Source organism: Phoenix dactylifera, chromosome 12 (genome assembly GCF_051530095.1).
Source record: "Phoenix dactylifera cultivar Ajwa chromosome 12, Ajwa_hap1_PhDact_Kaust_v1.1, whole genome shotgun sequence".
NCBI classification, from domain to species: Eukaryota; Viridiplantae; Streptophyta; class Magnoliopsida; order Arecales; family Arecaceae; genus Phoenix; species Phoenix dactylifera.
The window spans coordinates 28,547,299-28,559,129 of NC_143201.1; the positions used below are offsets into that span (position 1 = coordinate 28,547,299).

Here is an 11,831-nt window from a genome sequence, read left to right on the forward strand (position 1 = left end):
GCGTATTTTAGATATAATATCAATATGAGAACCCTATCATTATTATGCAAGATTTTTTGAGTTTCTTCGAATATGATTTGAAAAGATACGTCACCATGCGAAAGAAAATAAGTTGGCATGAACAGTAACGTGCTCAACAAACATGCAGAGGATGTCCACTGCAACAGATTTTTTTCTCTCTCACACGAATGAGATGAATGCAATATTAATTTATGAGTACTTTCAGCCAAATTTGCATTGAAAGAATTGATTAGTCTATGACTAAAATTGGTTTAATGTTTTAGAAGTGATATTAGTTTTCCCCTGCCTCCATGCAAAATCCGCAAAGCAGAATTTCCTTCCGAGTCAGGTCAGTCCTACTTAGGAAATCAAAGGATATGCATGCACAGAGCTGCGCGCAGCCACTATCATCATGTAACTATTCCTATATGCAAGTTATTTGGGATCCTCATGCTTCACAAAGAAAAATATTGACTAGGAATGTAAAAGAATCCAAAGAGCAATTTGAATCCCTTTAATTTCTGAAGCTTTTGTGGGCTTACATTTTCGATTACTACTTAGATTGGAACAACCAAAATTTCACTTACCAATAATTCAACAAGCTTTTTTGAAATGAGGAAAGTAGAAAACCTTCTCCATTTCTAAATTCGGCAAGCAGATTCTTCTGTTTGAAGAACTTGTATGTTATAAAAAGACATACTGGCAGCAAGCAATGCAGTTCTCTTTTGACGTAGGAACATGAATCTACTCACACATGACAACAAGGCGTTGAACAACAAAAGCACATACAAAGAACTCGTGCACACTGATACAACAAGAAGCCACCTGCCAAAGTACACACTAGAACTCAGAAACTGGTTGCTCATCAAAATAGTAGTTCTTCTCTCTGGGTCTGATCACCTTTTTATTCCTTGGTGGCATCGCATCCAGCAGTTTGGAAGAAAAAACTGAAGAATCTGAATCTATACAGCTCTTCGAGTCGATGTTAGATGAAGTCTTCCTATGATGGGGTACCTCCCCTGATGACAGGCTCTGCATGGTTGTTCTATGAGTGTTGCAAGCTTTCTGTTTTGCCCTAACAGATTCAGTCGGGTTCATGTAATTTGGCTTACTTCTCTTACTATCTTCAGTCCTTTCTGATGTCAAGAGGGTCATGCCAGATAGCGGTGTAGATGTGCAGATAGAAGAAGATGATGCAGAACTCTCATCATAATGTAGTTCGGCGCTTGGAGATGAAGTAGAAAGAGCTCTGCAGCGATGATGGTTGTTAAGCATAGGCTGAGGTTTTGCTGAAATCCTAGTAGTGACATGGTTCTTCTTGATTTGTACCATACCAGGTTCAGAATACCTGGAGCCGATACAATAAGAATCTTTGCAGGTTTTAGAGGACTGGACTTCAGAACAGTCGGTCCGGGCTTGTTGTTCCATTAACCTATTTTCCCAAGGTTTTGCAGCCATCCATCGTTCCAACCAGCTCCAATTTCCGTTGTTCTTATCAAAATCATGGTGTTTCAGATTCCACACGTTTTGGGATGATCCTCCATTCAATGCTGACTTCGATTGCTGAAGGAGAACAGGAAAAGGATTTAGTCACTCAATGACAGAAACTAAATGCTAGTTATCAGTGGAGCAACAAGAAAGAAAGTAAACTAAATCCTAGTAGTTATCAGTGCGCTAAACTCTATGCCTGCTATAACCACCTGTTGACAAAGAGCGTAAGCAAGAGCCCTCTCTCTCTTAATAGCTCCCTCCTGCCTCATCTGTAGCATTGCTCTTACTTCTTCTAGTGTGCCCTGACTGTCACACCATCCTTCCTGAGAAAGCAATAAGTTCCCCAAGAACTGTTACCAGTATTATACAAATTCATCGACCATGTTTTGCAATCTGACATGGAGGAAAATTGTAAAAAAAAAAAGACACGTATAGATTCAGATACTATGATGTCCAAAGAATAAATTAGGTAATTTTGTCCCCTCAAAACAAAGAGAAGAAGAATTGAGTTACAATGATGCAATGCCACATCCTAAACAATGCAACTGCCATTGCGTAGCCCAAACATCGAGTTGACGGTTAATGGTCGGACAATGGCATAGATTAGCTTGTCCATATGCCATGAACACCTGCAATTAACATGCAAATTCAATCTGTTCCATGCGTCCAACAATCAAAAGTTTTTTTAGCTTATTGAGAGAAATACAAAATAGTCTGATATCTTTCCGCTTGTTATCATCTTAATTTCTGTCACTAGAAATCGAAAGAAATCACTTGCATAAGCATATATTCTCCACTCTGATATGCGAGCAACTGATTCCAGTTCCATATCAATTTTGGTTTCTTATAATTCAACTTGTCACCAGATTACATCCAAAGTTTGTCAGCTATAATTTTGTTTTCCTCGTTGATTTAATAGGAAATCTAAATTATGTGAGAACGAACCGAGGTTTAAGTGTTAAAAGATTGAAAAGTTGGGAGGTACTGGAAGCAGTTCTACAAAGAAAACAGAACAAAAGGCAAAGGGAGCTAGACTAAGAGGCGAGTATGAAACGTCTGAGATCAAGGAAAATCAAATGGCGAATACCTCTGCTTCTTTTAAGGGATCCATGTTGTTTCGATGGGCTTCCAGCATCTTTTGCACTGCCTGTCCTTCAGTGGACATACGAACACGCCGTGCGCGGATACGCGCCTGGACTCGAACAAGGGCCTGCATGCACCGGAGTGTCACCGCAGCCTGCTTCCTCACCTGGCGGCCACGGACTATCGCCTGAAGCCTCACCAATCCTTTCAGCGCCCTCAATGCTCTCCTGGCCTACACTTGCAATCAATGAAACATGGCTTATAGACCACTAGAAAGAAGCACTCTACATTCGAAAAAGAAATCCAAGGACAGAGGAAGGAAAACAGCAGAGAAGCATGATATCGTTGCATTTAGCATGTACTCAGGTGCACATACTGGACGAGAAAACACAGCAATCTAGAAGGAAACCGGCAACGATAACAGCGGAAGGAACACATCAGAGACAAGAAGGAACAGAATGAAGCAAAGAAGGTAGCAAACGGTCATAGATGGGGCAAAAATGTAGCAGAAAGAGAACAGATAATCCTCTGTAAATAGTTTTGGAGGCAAAAAGACTCAAACTTGGTCATAGGAGAAATCAAACAAAAACACGATTCTAATCATATAACAGAATACACTAGAAACTCATCTAATAAATACTAGAAGGAGCTTGCGAAAAGAAAAGAGAAAAAGGCCCCTTTCTTTTTGGTTACCAGGAAGCCCCGGAAGGCGGTCTGTATCCGAATAGCGGCCCACTCCTGCCTCACTGCCATGAAATCCTTCGCAGGAGCCCGGACCACCGCAGCCACCGCGGCGCTGAAAGCATCGGTCACCGACGAGACATCAGACGCCTCCGACGTAGCCGACCTGTGGCTGCTGCCCCTCGAACCCCTCCACAGCGATAGATGGTCGCCCGAGGAGCTCCTCCACAGCTTCTTCCACTTCTTGTTCCTACCACCGCCACCACCAAGCTTTTCCTGGAAGGGAAGCAAAAACCACTTCAGCTAAAAGCCAGTAATAAATCACGAAAAACAAAGAAAGGAAGTAAAGAATGGTGTTGAGATGATTACGTGGTCTTCTTTCTCTTGTTTCCTGAGGCCTATCAATGATTTTATCCACTTCCCGGAGCCACCCATATCTTGAATCCTTCTGTTTCCGTAGAAAAATTCTCCGCTTGGGGCCTCCGAAACACCTGCGAGCTGAAGAATGCTGGTTTGAGAGAGAGAGTATGGAGAGGTATTGGAGTTTGTAGCCGTTTGGAATTTGAAATTCAAAAGAGAGAGAGAGAGAGAGAGAGAGAGAGAAGCTGGGGAATGGTAACGGGAAACAAAGCGACAAGAAATCCGCCTTGGATGCTTTACTCGCACTTTTGTTGGGGAGTGCGACGCAATTATACCACGGGTTTACAGAGTTAATAACGTCGCTGCCACCCTGTGTCCCTCGGTTTCTGCTCGTATGACTGCCTATTCTGGCATGGACTCACCGATGGGGGAAAAAAAAAGAGGTCAAAATGCTGCATTCTATTTATTTTCACTTTTCAACCATTGGACGGGGGTGTCGAGTTTGCAGTCTTGCAATCACTACCGTGTTGATGGCTATGATCATGCTTAACCTACATTCTCACCTCACAATTACCTGTCCAGTGTAATGTTACATGAACGTGTATGATTTTTACTTCTTTAATGATTGGAACAACCGAAGTCACTGTTATCTTGATCTCGGAACCAAATTAATTGGCTGAATTGAATTGAATCCCAAGAAGACTATGAATTCCAAATGCTGCGCTGTTTGAAATCTAACATCAGGCATTTGCCTGTTCTTCTTCTTTCTTTTGATTTAGATCTGAGTCTTGATCTTAGAGCTGAGTTATTAGATCTGGAGATGCATTCTATCTTGGCTTTCCAACTCTCTTATCATTTTCATCTTATTAGTAAGTTCGAGATAAACTGCCATTCTCACGCCAGTAGGTTTTTTTGGTGTTAGTGACAAGGGAAGCCGCCGCCTATATATGTAATAATTAACCAAAAATAAAAGATAACGGAGGATAAGAAGGGCGAACTTTATTTTCTCTTCAAAACAATTTAACTGTGTTACATGTATATATCTCCTTGTCTACAAAAACGAATGAGCTACCTGCAAACTTTACACTCTTTCATGGAAGTCCTCAGTTCCATGGCAGCCCAATAAAAATAGTAAAAAAATGAGATATGAATCATATCAAAATATATATATATATATATATATATATATATATATATATGTATGTATGTATGTATGTATGTATGTAAGTTAAAAAGAATTGAAAATAAAAAGAAACTATTGGTAGGCTGGACGCAGCGAAGTTTCCCCTTAAATCTATTTCCTTCACCAGTTTGTCATGAGGAAATGCCTTCATCTTCTCGCGGGCTTGGGAAGAGTTAGAGTGATGGTGCGGGTAGGAAGGACCATGTTTGCAAGGGAAAGCCTCATCCCAGGGCTGGGGCGTGGAGAAGGGATGGGACCCTTGTTCCCCACCGGCGAGGGGATGATCCTTGGTGAAAGATTAACTTGCTCCAGTGCCTTGAACTGGAGATCTGTGGGGTATTCCCGGACGCACCCAATGCGAGGCCCAGCCCCAGTTGTCCATTTGCATGATAAGCACTTGCTCAACTCGATCGTCATTGGTTTCTGACAGTTGTTGCCCTTGAACTCTGCCTCTGAAGGCTCGGTAGGAGGCTCTTCCTCCTCGGTGTCGCTCAAGTCTCCTGGTTGAGATGTTGTAGCATCCTCTGCCACCTCCATCACTGCCTCAGTCTTAGACTTCTTCAGTGGAGGGTATTCATCATCCTTTTCACTTGAACATCTCTGAAGAACAACGAATGTACATCAGTTCATTTTGTTGTCAAAGTGAGAAACAGGAAGCACCTTTCCATTACTCATGGACATCTAGGCAAGTTATTTTCTAGCTATCAGTCAGTCCCACCAGCTATTTTTCTGCTGATATGAGTCGAGAAGAAGAGGATTGATGATTATACCTCGACATCAGTAAGGTCTACATTGTTTTCTTCAAGGAAGCTGATGAACTCGTTAAAGTTCTCCTCAGTTGGGAGGTAATGACCACTGTATGGCCATATGGCCTGAAAAAAAAAACATATAATTCACACATTGTCTGTTACCATGGGAACTTTGCTGAAAAATCGTAATAAAATTGCACTCATCAAGGAAATAATCAATATACTGCACCTTCAAAATCCCCTGTGTCACAACCAATCTCCCAGCAGCTGTTGTAGCGCCTCCAGCCAGAAAACTTGAGTGCTGAAACGAGCCTTTCCTCTTCTGCTCGTGCGAAAAAAAGACAGAAAAAGAGAGAGGTGATAAATTGAAACATGCTGCAACATAAAGAAAGGCTTTCAACCTACATGCCTGATATGACCAAATGCATAAATTAACATGATAAAAAGAATGAGGCATGCATCAAGCCAGACATGGAAGCATGCACGCAAATGCAGCTTGCATATGACTAGCTTGAAGCATGGTTGTTTTATAAGATACAATTTTAGATATTAGTTGTGATATTTACCTGTCCCACATACAAAGCCCTGTATGTGCTGAGAACAAATATACACTTAGAACCTTCACTACTGTTCACAAGCACTCCACTTTGCTTATATATGAGTTTCCCATCCTCGACGATGACTTCATATGCCTCCCTCTCCTTCTGCAGGAGAAATAAGAAGATATGAATGAATGGACGTTTCAATAACATATAATATACTGAACTAAAATGCACGTAGATTAAATTCTGAATAGCTGAGGTCCTAATTTAAGTTTTCAGTTGGTTAAGCATTAAGGATTATACCGGTCCAAGGTACTTGATGCATTGCTGTTGGAGTTTATTTCTTGGGCACTTCTCAAGATTCACTTCCTTGCCTTCGCCAACATCCAACCTTCATTCTCACCCAAAAGGAATATTGGTACATGTGTAAGATTCACTGATCTCAACAACAATGAGAGAACAGGTGCAATTGCATTCTAGCTCCTACCAATAGAAGAATGGCTGTGCGCTCTCGCTCTCAAACCAGACATCGTAGTAGAAACGCAGATTGTGCCCATATCGGTGGCGTGGATCGATCTGTCCAGCATGATAGAGAAAAAAATAATGAGCACAGATGATTAACCAACAGGTACACCTAACAAAGTAGTTCAACAATTTACAACCAATCTTATTTCTACTATTTCGTTGCTCTGGCAGGACAAGATCCTCCATGCTATTTTTCTTTTCTTGCATTTGATTTGTCTTAATGCTTTTATAAATCCTCTATCCTATGCATGATGGTAGTTGGGACTTGATATTTTGACAGAAGAAAAAAAAACATGCAGTTTCATTACAGAGAAGATAACATACTGCCTCAAGCCAGTGTTGCAATGCCAGCTTTTGAGCCCTGTGGTTTTTGGACAAACCCTTACCAACCTGCAGAAAAAGAGGAAAATGGACTGTTACAGAAAGTCCAAAAAGACAAACTTTAATCCTCTGTTAAACTCACTGTAAAGCATCCAAAGCTTTCAATATCTGATCTCATTGATATTACCTTGGCAGCTCTTGTTCGTGCCCTGGCCCAGCGCGAAACTGCTGTCTCTGGTTTTTCAACATCGAAGAAGGAAATTGAGCTGTGCTTGAGGGATGCAAAATCCATTGCTTTCCACCTGTGTTTGAAATGAATAATAAATGGAGAAAACAGGTTAATAGGATCAAAGACTTGCCAGCCATAATCTGTTATGATATAAGTTTAAGAGATTTTGAGACGAAGTACCATAATTCCTCGATTACAACTGCACAATCCGCCAGATTTCTTCGGGTCCGGTAACTCTTATATACCTTCTGAAGCTTAACAGCTGCGGCATCAAGCTCGCACTTAGGCCTCGGGGATACTAAAGGACGCATGGGCGGGTTCAGTTCAGGAACTCTAACATTCCCTTTGCTCTTCATAGAAGTAGGTTCCATCTTACAGTATTCAGAGTCCTGAATCTTGAAAGCAGCAGTCATGTCCAGCTTAGTTTTCTCACATTCCCAATTTATAAAGCTTAATGATTCTCCCGGGACCGCTTTGCAGGAACCGTTACATGATGACTTGGTCCCTGAATTGCTTCTCTTGAAACTATCTAATCTCAAAGTCATCTTGACATCATTGTCACCAATGCTAAAAGATTTCACCAAAACATCTTCTGCATCTCCTGTCAAGCCCACATTCTTGCTCCTTATGACCCGTGCCCAGAGAGACATACCGATAGAAGTGACTCCCAATTCTTAGTTTTTTGAACTTGAACTCAACCTGCCAAATATATTGTCAAATCACCAAATTTTAGTGATCCAACAGAAGTTAAATTAATGCCTCCAGTCTATATGAGTGTTCCCAAGAATAGCCTTGTCAAAAGTTCAAACAATAGCACAGTTCCTATGAAGTAGTCACAAAGTTTCCAGCCAACAGACCAAAAAATTTAGATAAGAAGCAGGATTCTTTATTATCTGTCAATTGTATCTATGAGACTGGCAGCTGTACAAAAGTGGCATCTACCACTTAAGTGGTGATCTTATTTTATGGCTAGATTGTCTTTACATGGCGTTGATAAACCTGCCACGTAAAATTTCTCCGAAGATGGTGCAAGCCTTAGTAGTATGGGTAGTTCTTACATCTAAAACAGGGATACCGCTAAGCCTTTTCTTTAGAAGACGAAGGGAACAGATGGTGGTAGTAAAGGGCACGATAAACACATGAAGCGTCTCTTTCTCAAGGAAAAATAATACATACGAAACATCAATCCTGTCTCTTAGCAGAAATGAATATAGCTTGACTGAATCTATAATCAATTTTAAAACAGAAACATCTTTATGATCCAATCGATAAAACCATGTATCTCTTCACCACAATTCATTCGAAAGTCAATGAAGAAATCCAAATCTTAACACCAAACAAACAGGCATTAATAAAGATTGCACTTTTGAAATTTTCCATATCAAAGATCAAGATATCAATGGTGCCAAGGAAAAGAAACAAGGGCAATACGGAACATCCATAAACCAAAACCGTCAGCCTAAAAACAACAAGAGCAAAGGCAGGAACCAAAACAAGAACTCCAGGACTCATGGTATAATTGTTAGAACCCAGAAAAACAAAACAGAAAGCAATAAAAATCCAATCTTGTGGAGGCAAAAAAAAAAAATGGGCTCCTTTCTTCGTACCTGCAGGTACTCGTAAAAGAGAAATTTAGTAGTCGCGGGGGAAGAGAGAACAGTTGAGAAAGCACACTGAAGGCGAAGGCAACTGGATGCTCCGCCAGGGGCCGACCGTTTCCTATATATACACCCAAAACTGAGGGTGGGCCAAGAGGAAACAAGTCTTTTGGACCCTTCAAACACGAGGAAGACGGACGAGAAAGTTGGTAGCTATGAAGCGAATTTCCTACGAATCAAATAGTTCGAGTTCTTGAATTTGGAATTAAAGATTGACTTGGTTGTCAAAGATGTAGTTTCCTTGGTGGGAAGAATGGAGAACAAGCCCACACGAGGATTTGAACCATTGAACAGTTCCAAGATTTTGATCTCAGAGCGAGAGAGAGAGAGAGAGAGAGAGAGAGAGAGAGAGAGAGGCTTTCTATGATGCCGGTCCTTTATTTGATTTTTGGTAGTCAACATGCTCGTTCAGAATCTATACGTTTTTGGATTTTCCACTGTTTTTCGGGTTTCCACCTCCCAAGAAATCTAGAAGAACACACCACTGAGGAAGAGTGTCCAACGGTTATTGGAAGCATTCTCTTCTGGCCGTTTTCTGAAGAAGGCCACTACTCGTCAAATTAAATTATAACTCATGTTTCCTTTTTTTTTTTTTTTAATGTTAGAGCATTATTTATGCACGATTAACACAATAGCTATTAATTAATTGCTACTGCTTATGGCATGGAGATGAAAGTAAGTGGTTCATGTTATTTGTTGTTATTGTTACTATATGGCGTACACGTGTATTTTTATTTATACAGTGGTAAAACTATTTATTTGTATAAAAGAAAATATATTACTTGAAAAATATAGGGACGAAGTTGCATTCTCATAATTTGGGTGCATAAGAAAGAAAAAAAAAAAAAAGAAAGTAATCCATGCAGGTCAACATCTCTTGCTACGTAAAATATACTTTAAAAGAAAAAAAATTTTCAACTACATACATTTCCTACCAACAAGACCCTTTCACTCTAATCAAAACTAAATGAAGCCATGCTCATAAAATGTTGTCGATCGGAATTTTTTTGGTTTAATAACTAAAAAAACAAAAGGGTTACCGATAAAGATGCACAAATCTTAGCATGACAATAGCTTTAATTTTTCAGAAGAGAAAAGAATATTAACTTTAATTTAGTTATATAGATAAAAGAGATGCCATAAAGAAAGGGTAATGCAATACCAAAAAACCAGCATCTATCAGAATATTGCGACTTCTCTTCACTCCCTAATGCATGAAGCCATACAGAGCCTATAAGAAGAGAAGAGGCCTATAAATTGGCGATTATCATATCTTGAGATAAAGAAAAGTCCTTCAGTCAATGTTGCCGAAAGTGAAGACCATCGAATAAGATCCCTTTCGAAAGACAAAACTAAAGTATGAAAAATATAAAACAGGCGCTAACCATTTTATACCATGTGATAGTAGGAATTGTTAATATACTAAAGATTATGAAGCAACCAAAGTTGTTTCATTCTGGTGGTGCAAAAGATTAATCGTGCATTTTGCATCTACGATATTATATCGGGATATACTGAGTTTCAATGCAGGCTGGCCTGAGTCCAATATTAGATATATCAATACTGTACTAACATAATACTAACATAATACTAATATATAGATAATATATTTAAAAATTTTTATTTAAATAAGTATGAAAATAGAAACCCGGAAGTGAAGGCAAGACGTTACCGTTGAGCGCCGGTACGTCGTTGCATGGGTCCAGCTTTTTTTTTTTTGTGCTGAAAACGGATATTTCATACAATACGTGTACGAATACATCCAAGAAAGTCAAAATACAATAACTCACGGAGAGCCTGTGGAAGCTCCCCCTCTCCTCCCCACAGAGTGTACCCTGAGTGGTGGGCCGCATAGGTCGCCACCCAGTCGGCCGCCCCATTAGCTTCCCTAAATACATGCTTAACCAAAAAAGCCCTCCCATCTCCCATCATCATCCGTATATCACGAATCAAGGGGTGGTCTGTACCATCAGCCGTCTCCCCCCTCTGGATCCATCTGATGACCGTGGCCGAGTCACCCTCCAAAAAGATCGAGCTAGCCTGCAGGACCATCCTCGCATGGCGCACACCCGCCCAGGCAGCTCGAAGCTCTGCCTCCGGAACTGATATGTCAAACAACTGGCAGCCACCTGCTGCCACTACCCTGGAGTGCGAGTCTCGTATGATAAAGCCTGCACCGCCTCGCGTGCCACCATTCAGCACCGACCCATCAAAATTAACCTTGAGGAAGCTTGGGGGTGGGGGCTCCCAGGTAAAAAACACCATCTGATGAGCTGCCGAAGCAGAAGGGGGGCCCCAGGTGCCCTGAGCTGTCAAAGGCCTATCTGAAGAGTGGGTGGGCATGATCTCTGAAGCCTGTACACGAGCACGCTCCGCAGCAAATCGTGGTGACACGCTGCGGTCACCGAGGGCCCCAGGTGCATGGGTCCAGCTTGACTGGCGACTGTCGGCTGATCTACTTGACGGCAGGCGCGTATTTCCGGGGAATAAACGTGAAGCTCGGCAGGGAGGACGGTGATTCGAGTCGCCGATCACTACACGTCAGTGGGACTGGAGGACGGTGATTTTCCCACATCGTTCCCACGTAATACGTTATTGAGGAAAGGAAGAAGGCTACCAACGAAAATTAAAATTATTCTACCTACATCACTGTATAAGCTCTCTGCTTTCAATTTAGTACTGCAAGAACCCACGGCATCATCTTAAGATCAAACTAGCTAGAATATTTGAGCAGAATCTGGCGTCCTACGCTTTGATGGTGTTATATTGATTCTTTATTATTATTTCATATCACTGGTAAACTCGCAGCCTTGATTTGACTTGACTTTAATCCATTTTGCGTTGTTTGGACCAACGGCATGATGCCCCATCAGCATATTATAATAGTTTGCATCCGGATTGTCCGATAAGGATAGGGAAACTGATTATTTTATTGGGTTTTTTTTGCGCATAAATACATTCTTAAAATTTAAATTTATATGAATACCCTCTTAAAATTTATATTTATTT

At 40.9% G+C, this 11,831-nt stretch overlaps 2 protein-coding genes across 3 annotated transcripts; both read right to left on the reverse strand.

Moving 5' to 3' along the window:
• Nucleotides 1–470: 470 nt before the first annotated feature.
• LOC103709563 (protein IQ-DOMAIN 6-like) lies at nt 471–3,845 on the reverse strand. 2 transcript variants are annotated; one of them, XM_008794992.6, is made up of 5 exons: nt 3,625–3,845; nt 3,268–3,531; nt 2,579–2,806; nt 1,701–1,814; nt 471–1,563 (listed from the first exon to the last, which is right to left on the reverse strand). In XM_008794992.6, the coding sequence occupies exons 1-5, from the start codon at nt 3,688–3,690 to the stop codon at nt 841–843; spliced, it is 1,395 nt and encodes a 464-aa protein (XP_008793214.1). In that variant the 5' UTR covers nt 3,691–3,845; the 3' UTR covers nt 471–840. The 2 variants fall into 2 exon arrangements, with proteins under 2 accessions (XP_008793214.1, XP_038986329.1); XM_039130401.2 differs by lacking the exon at nt 1,701–1,814 and having other exon boundaries at nt 703–1,563; nt 3,625–3,806.
• Nucleotides 3,846–4,945: 1,100 nt separating this feature from the next.
• Nucleotides 4,946–8,072, reverse strand: LOC103709621 (IQ domain-containing protein IQM1-like). The gene is made up of 9 exons (XM_008795064.4): nt 7,345–8,072; nt 7,123–7,237; nt 6,939–7,004; nt 6,577–6,665; nt 6,393–6,480; nt 6,114–6,251; nt 5,777–5,869; nt 5,569–5,670; nt 4,946–5,398 (listed from the first exon to the last, which is right to left on the reverse strand). The coding sequence occupies exons 1-9, from the start codon at nt 7,812–7,814 to the stop codon at nt 4,946–4,948; spliced, it is 1,614 nt and encodes a 537-aa protein (XP_008793286.4). The 5' UTR covers nt 7,815–8,072.
• Nucleotides 8,073–11,831: the final 3,759 nt, after the last annotated feature.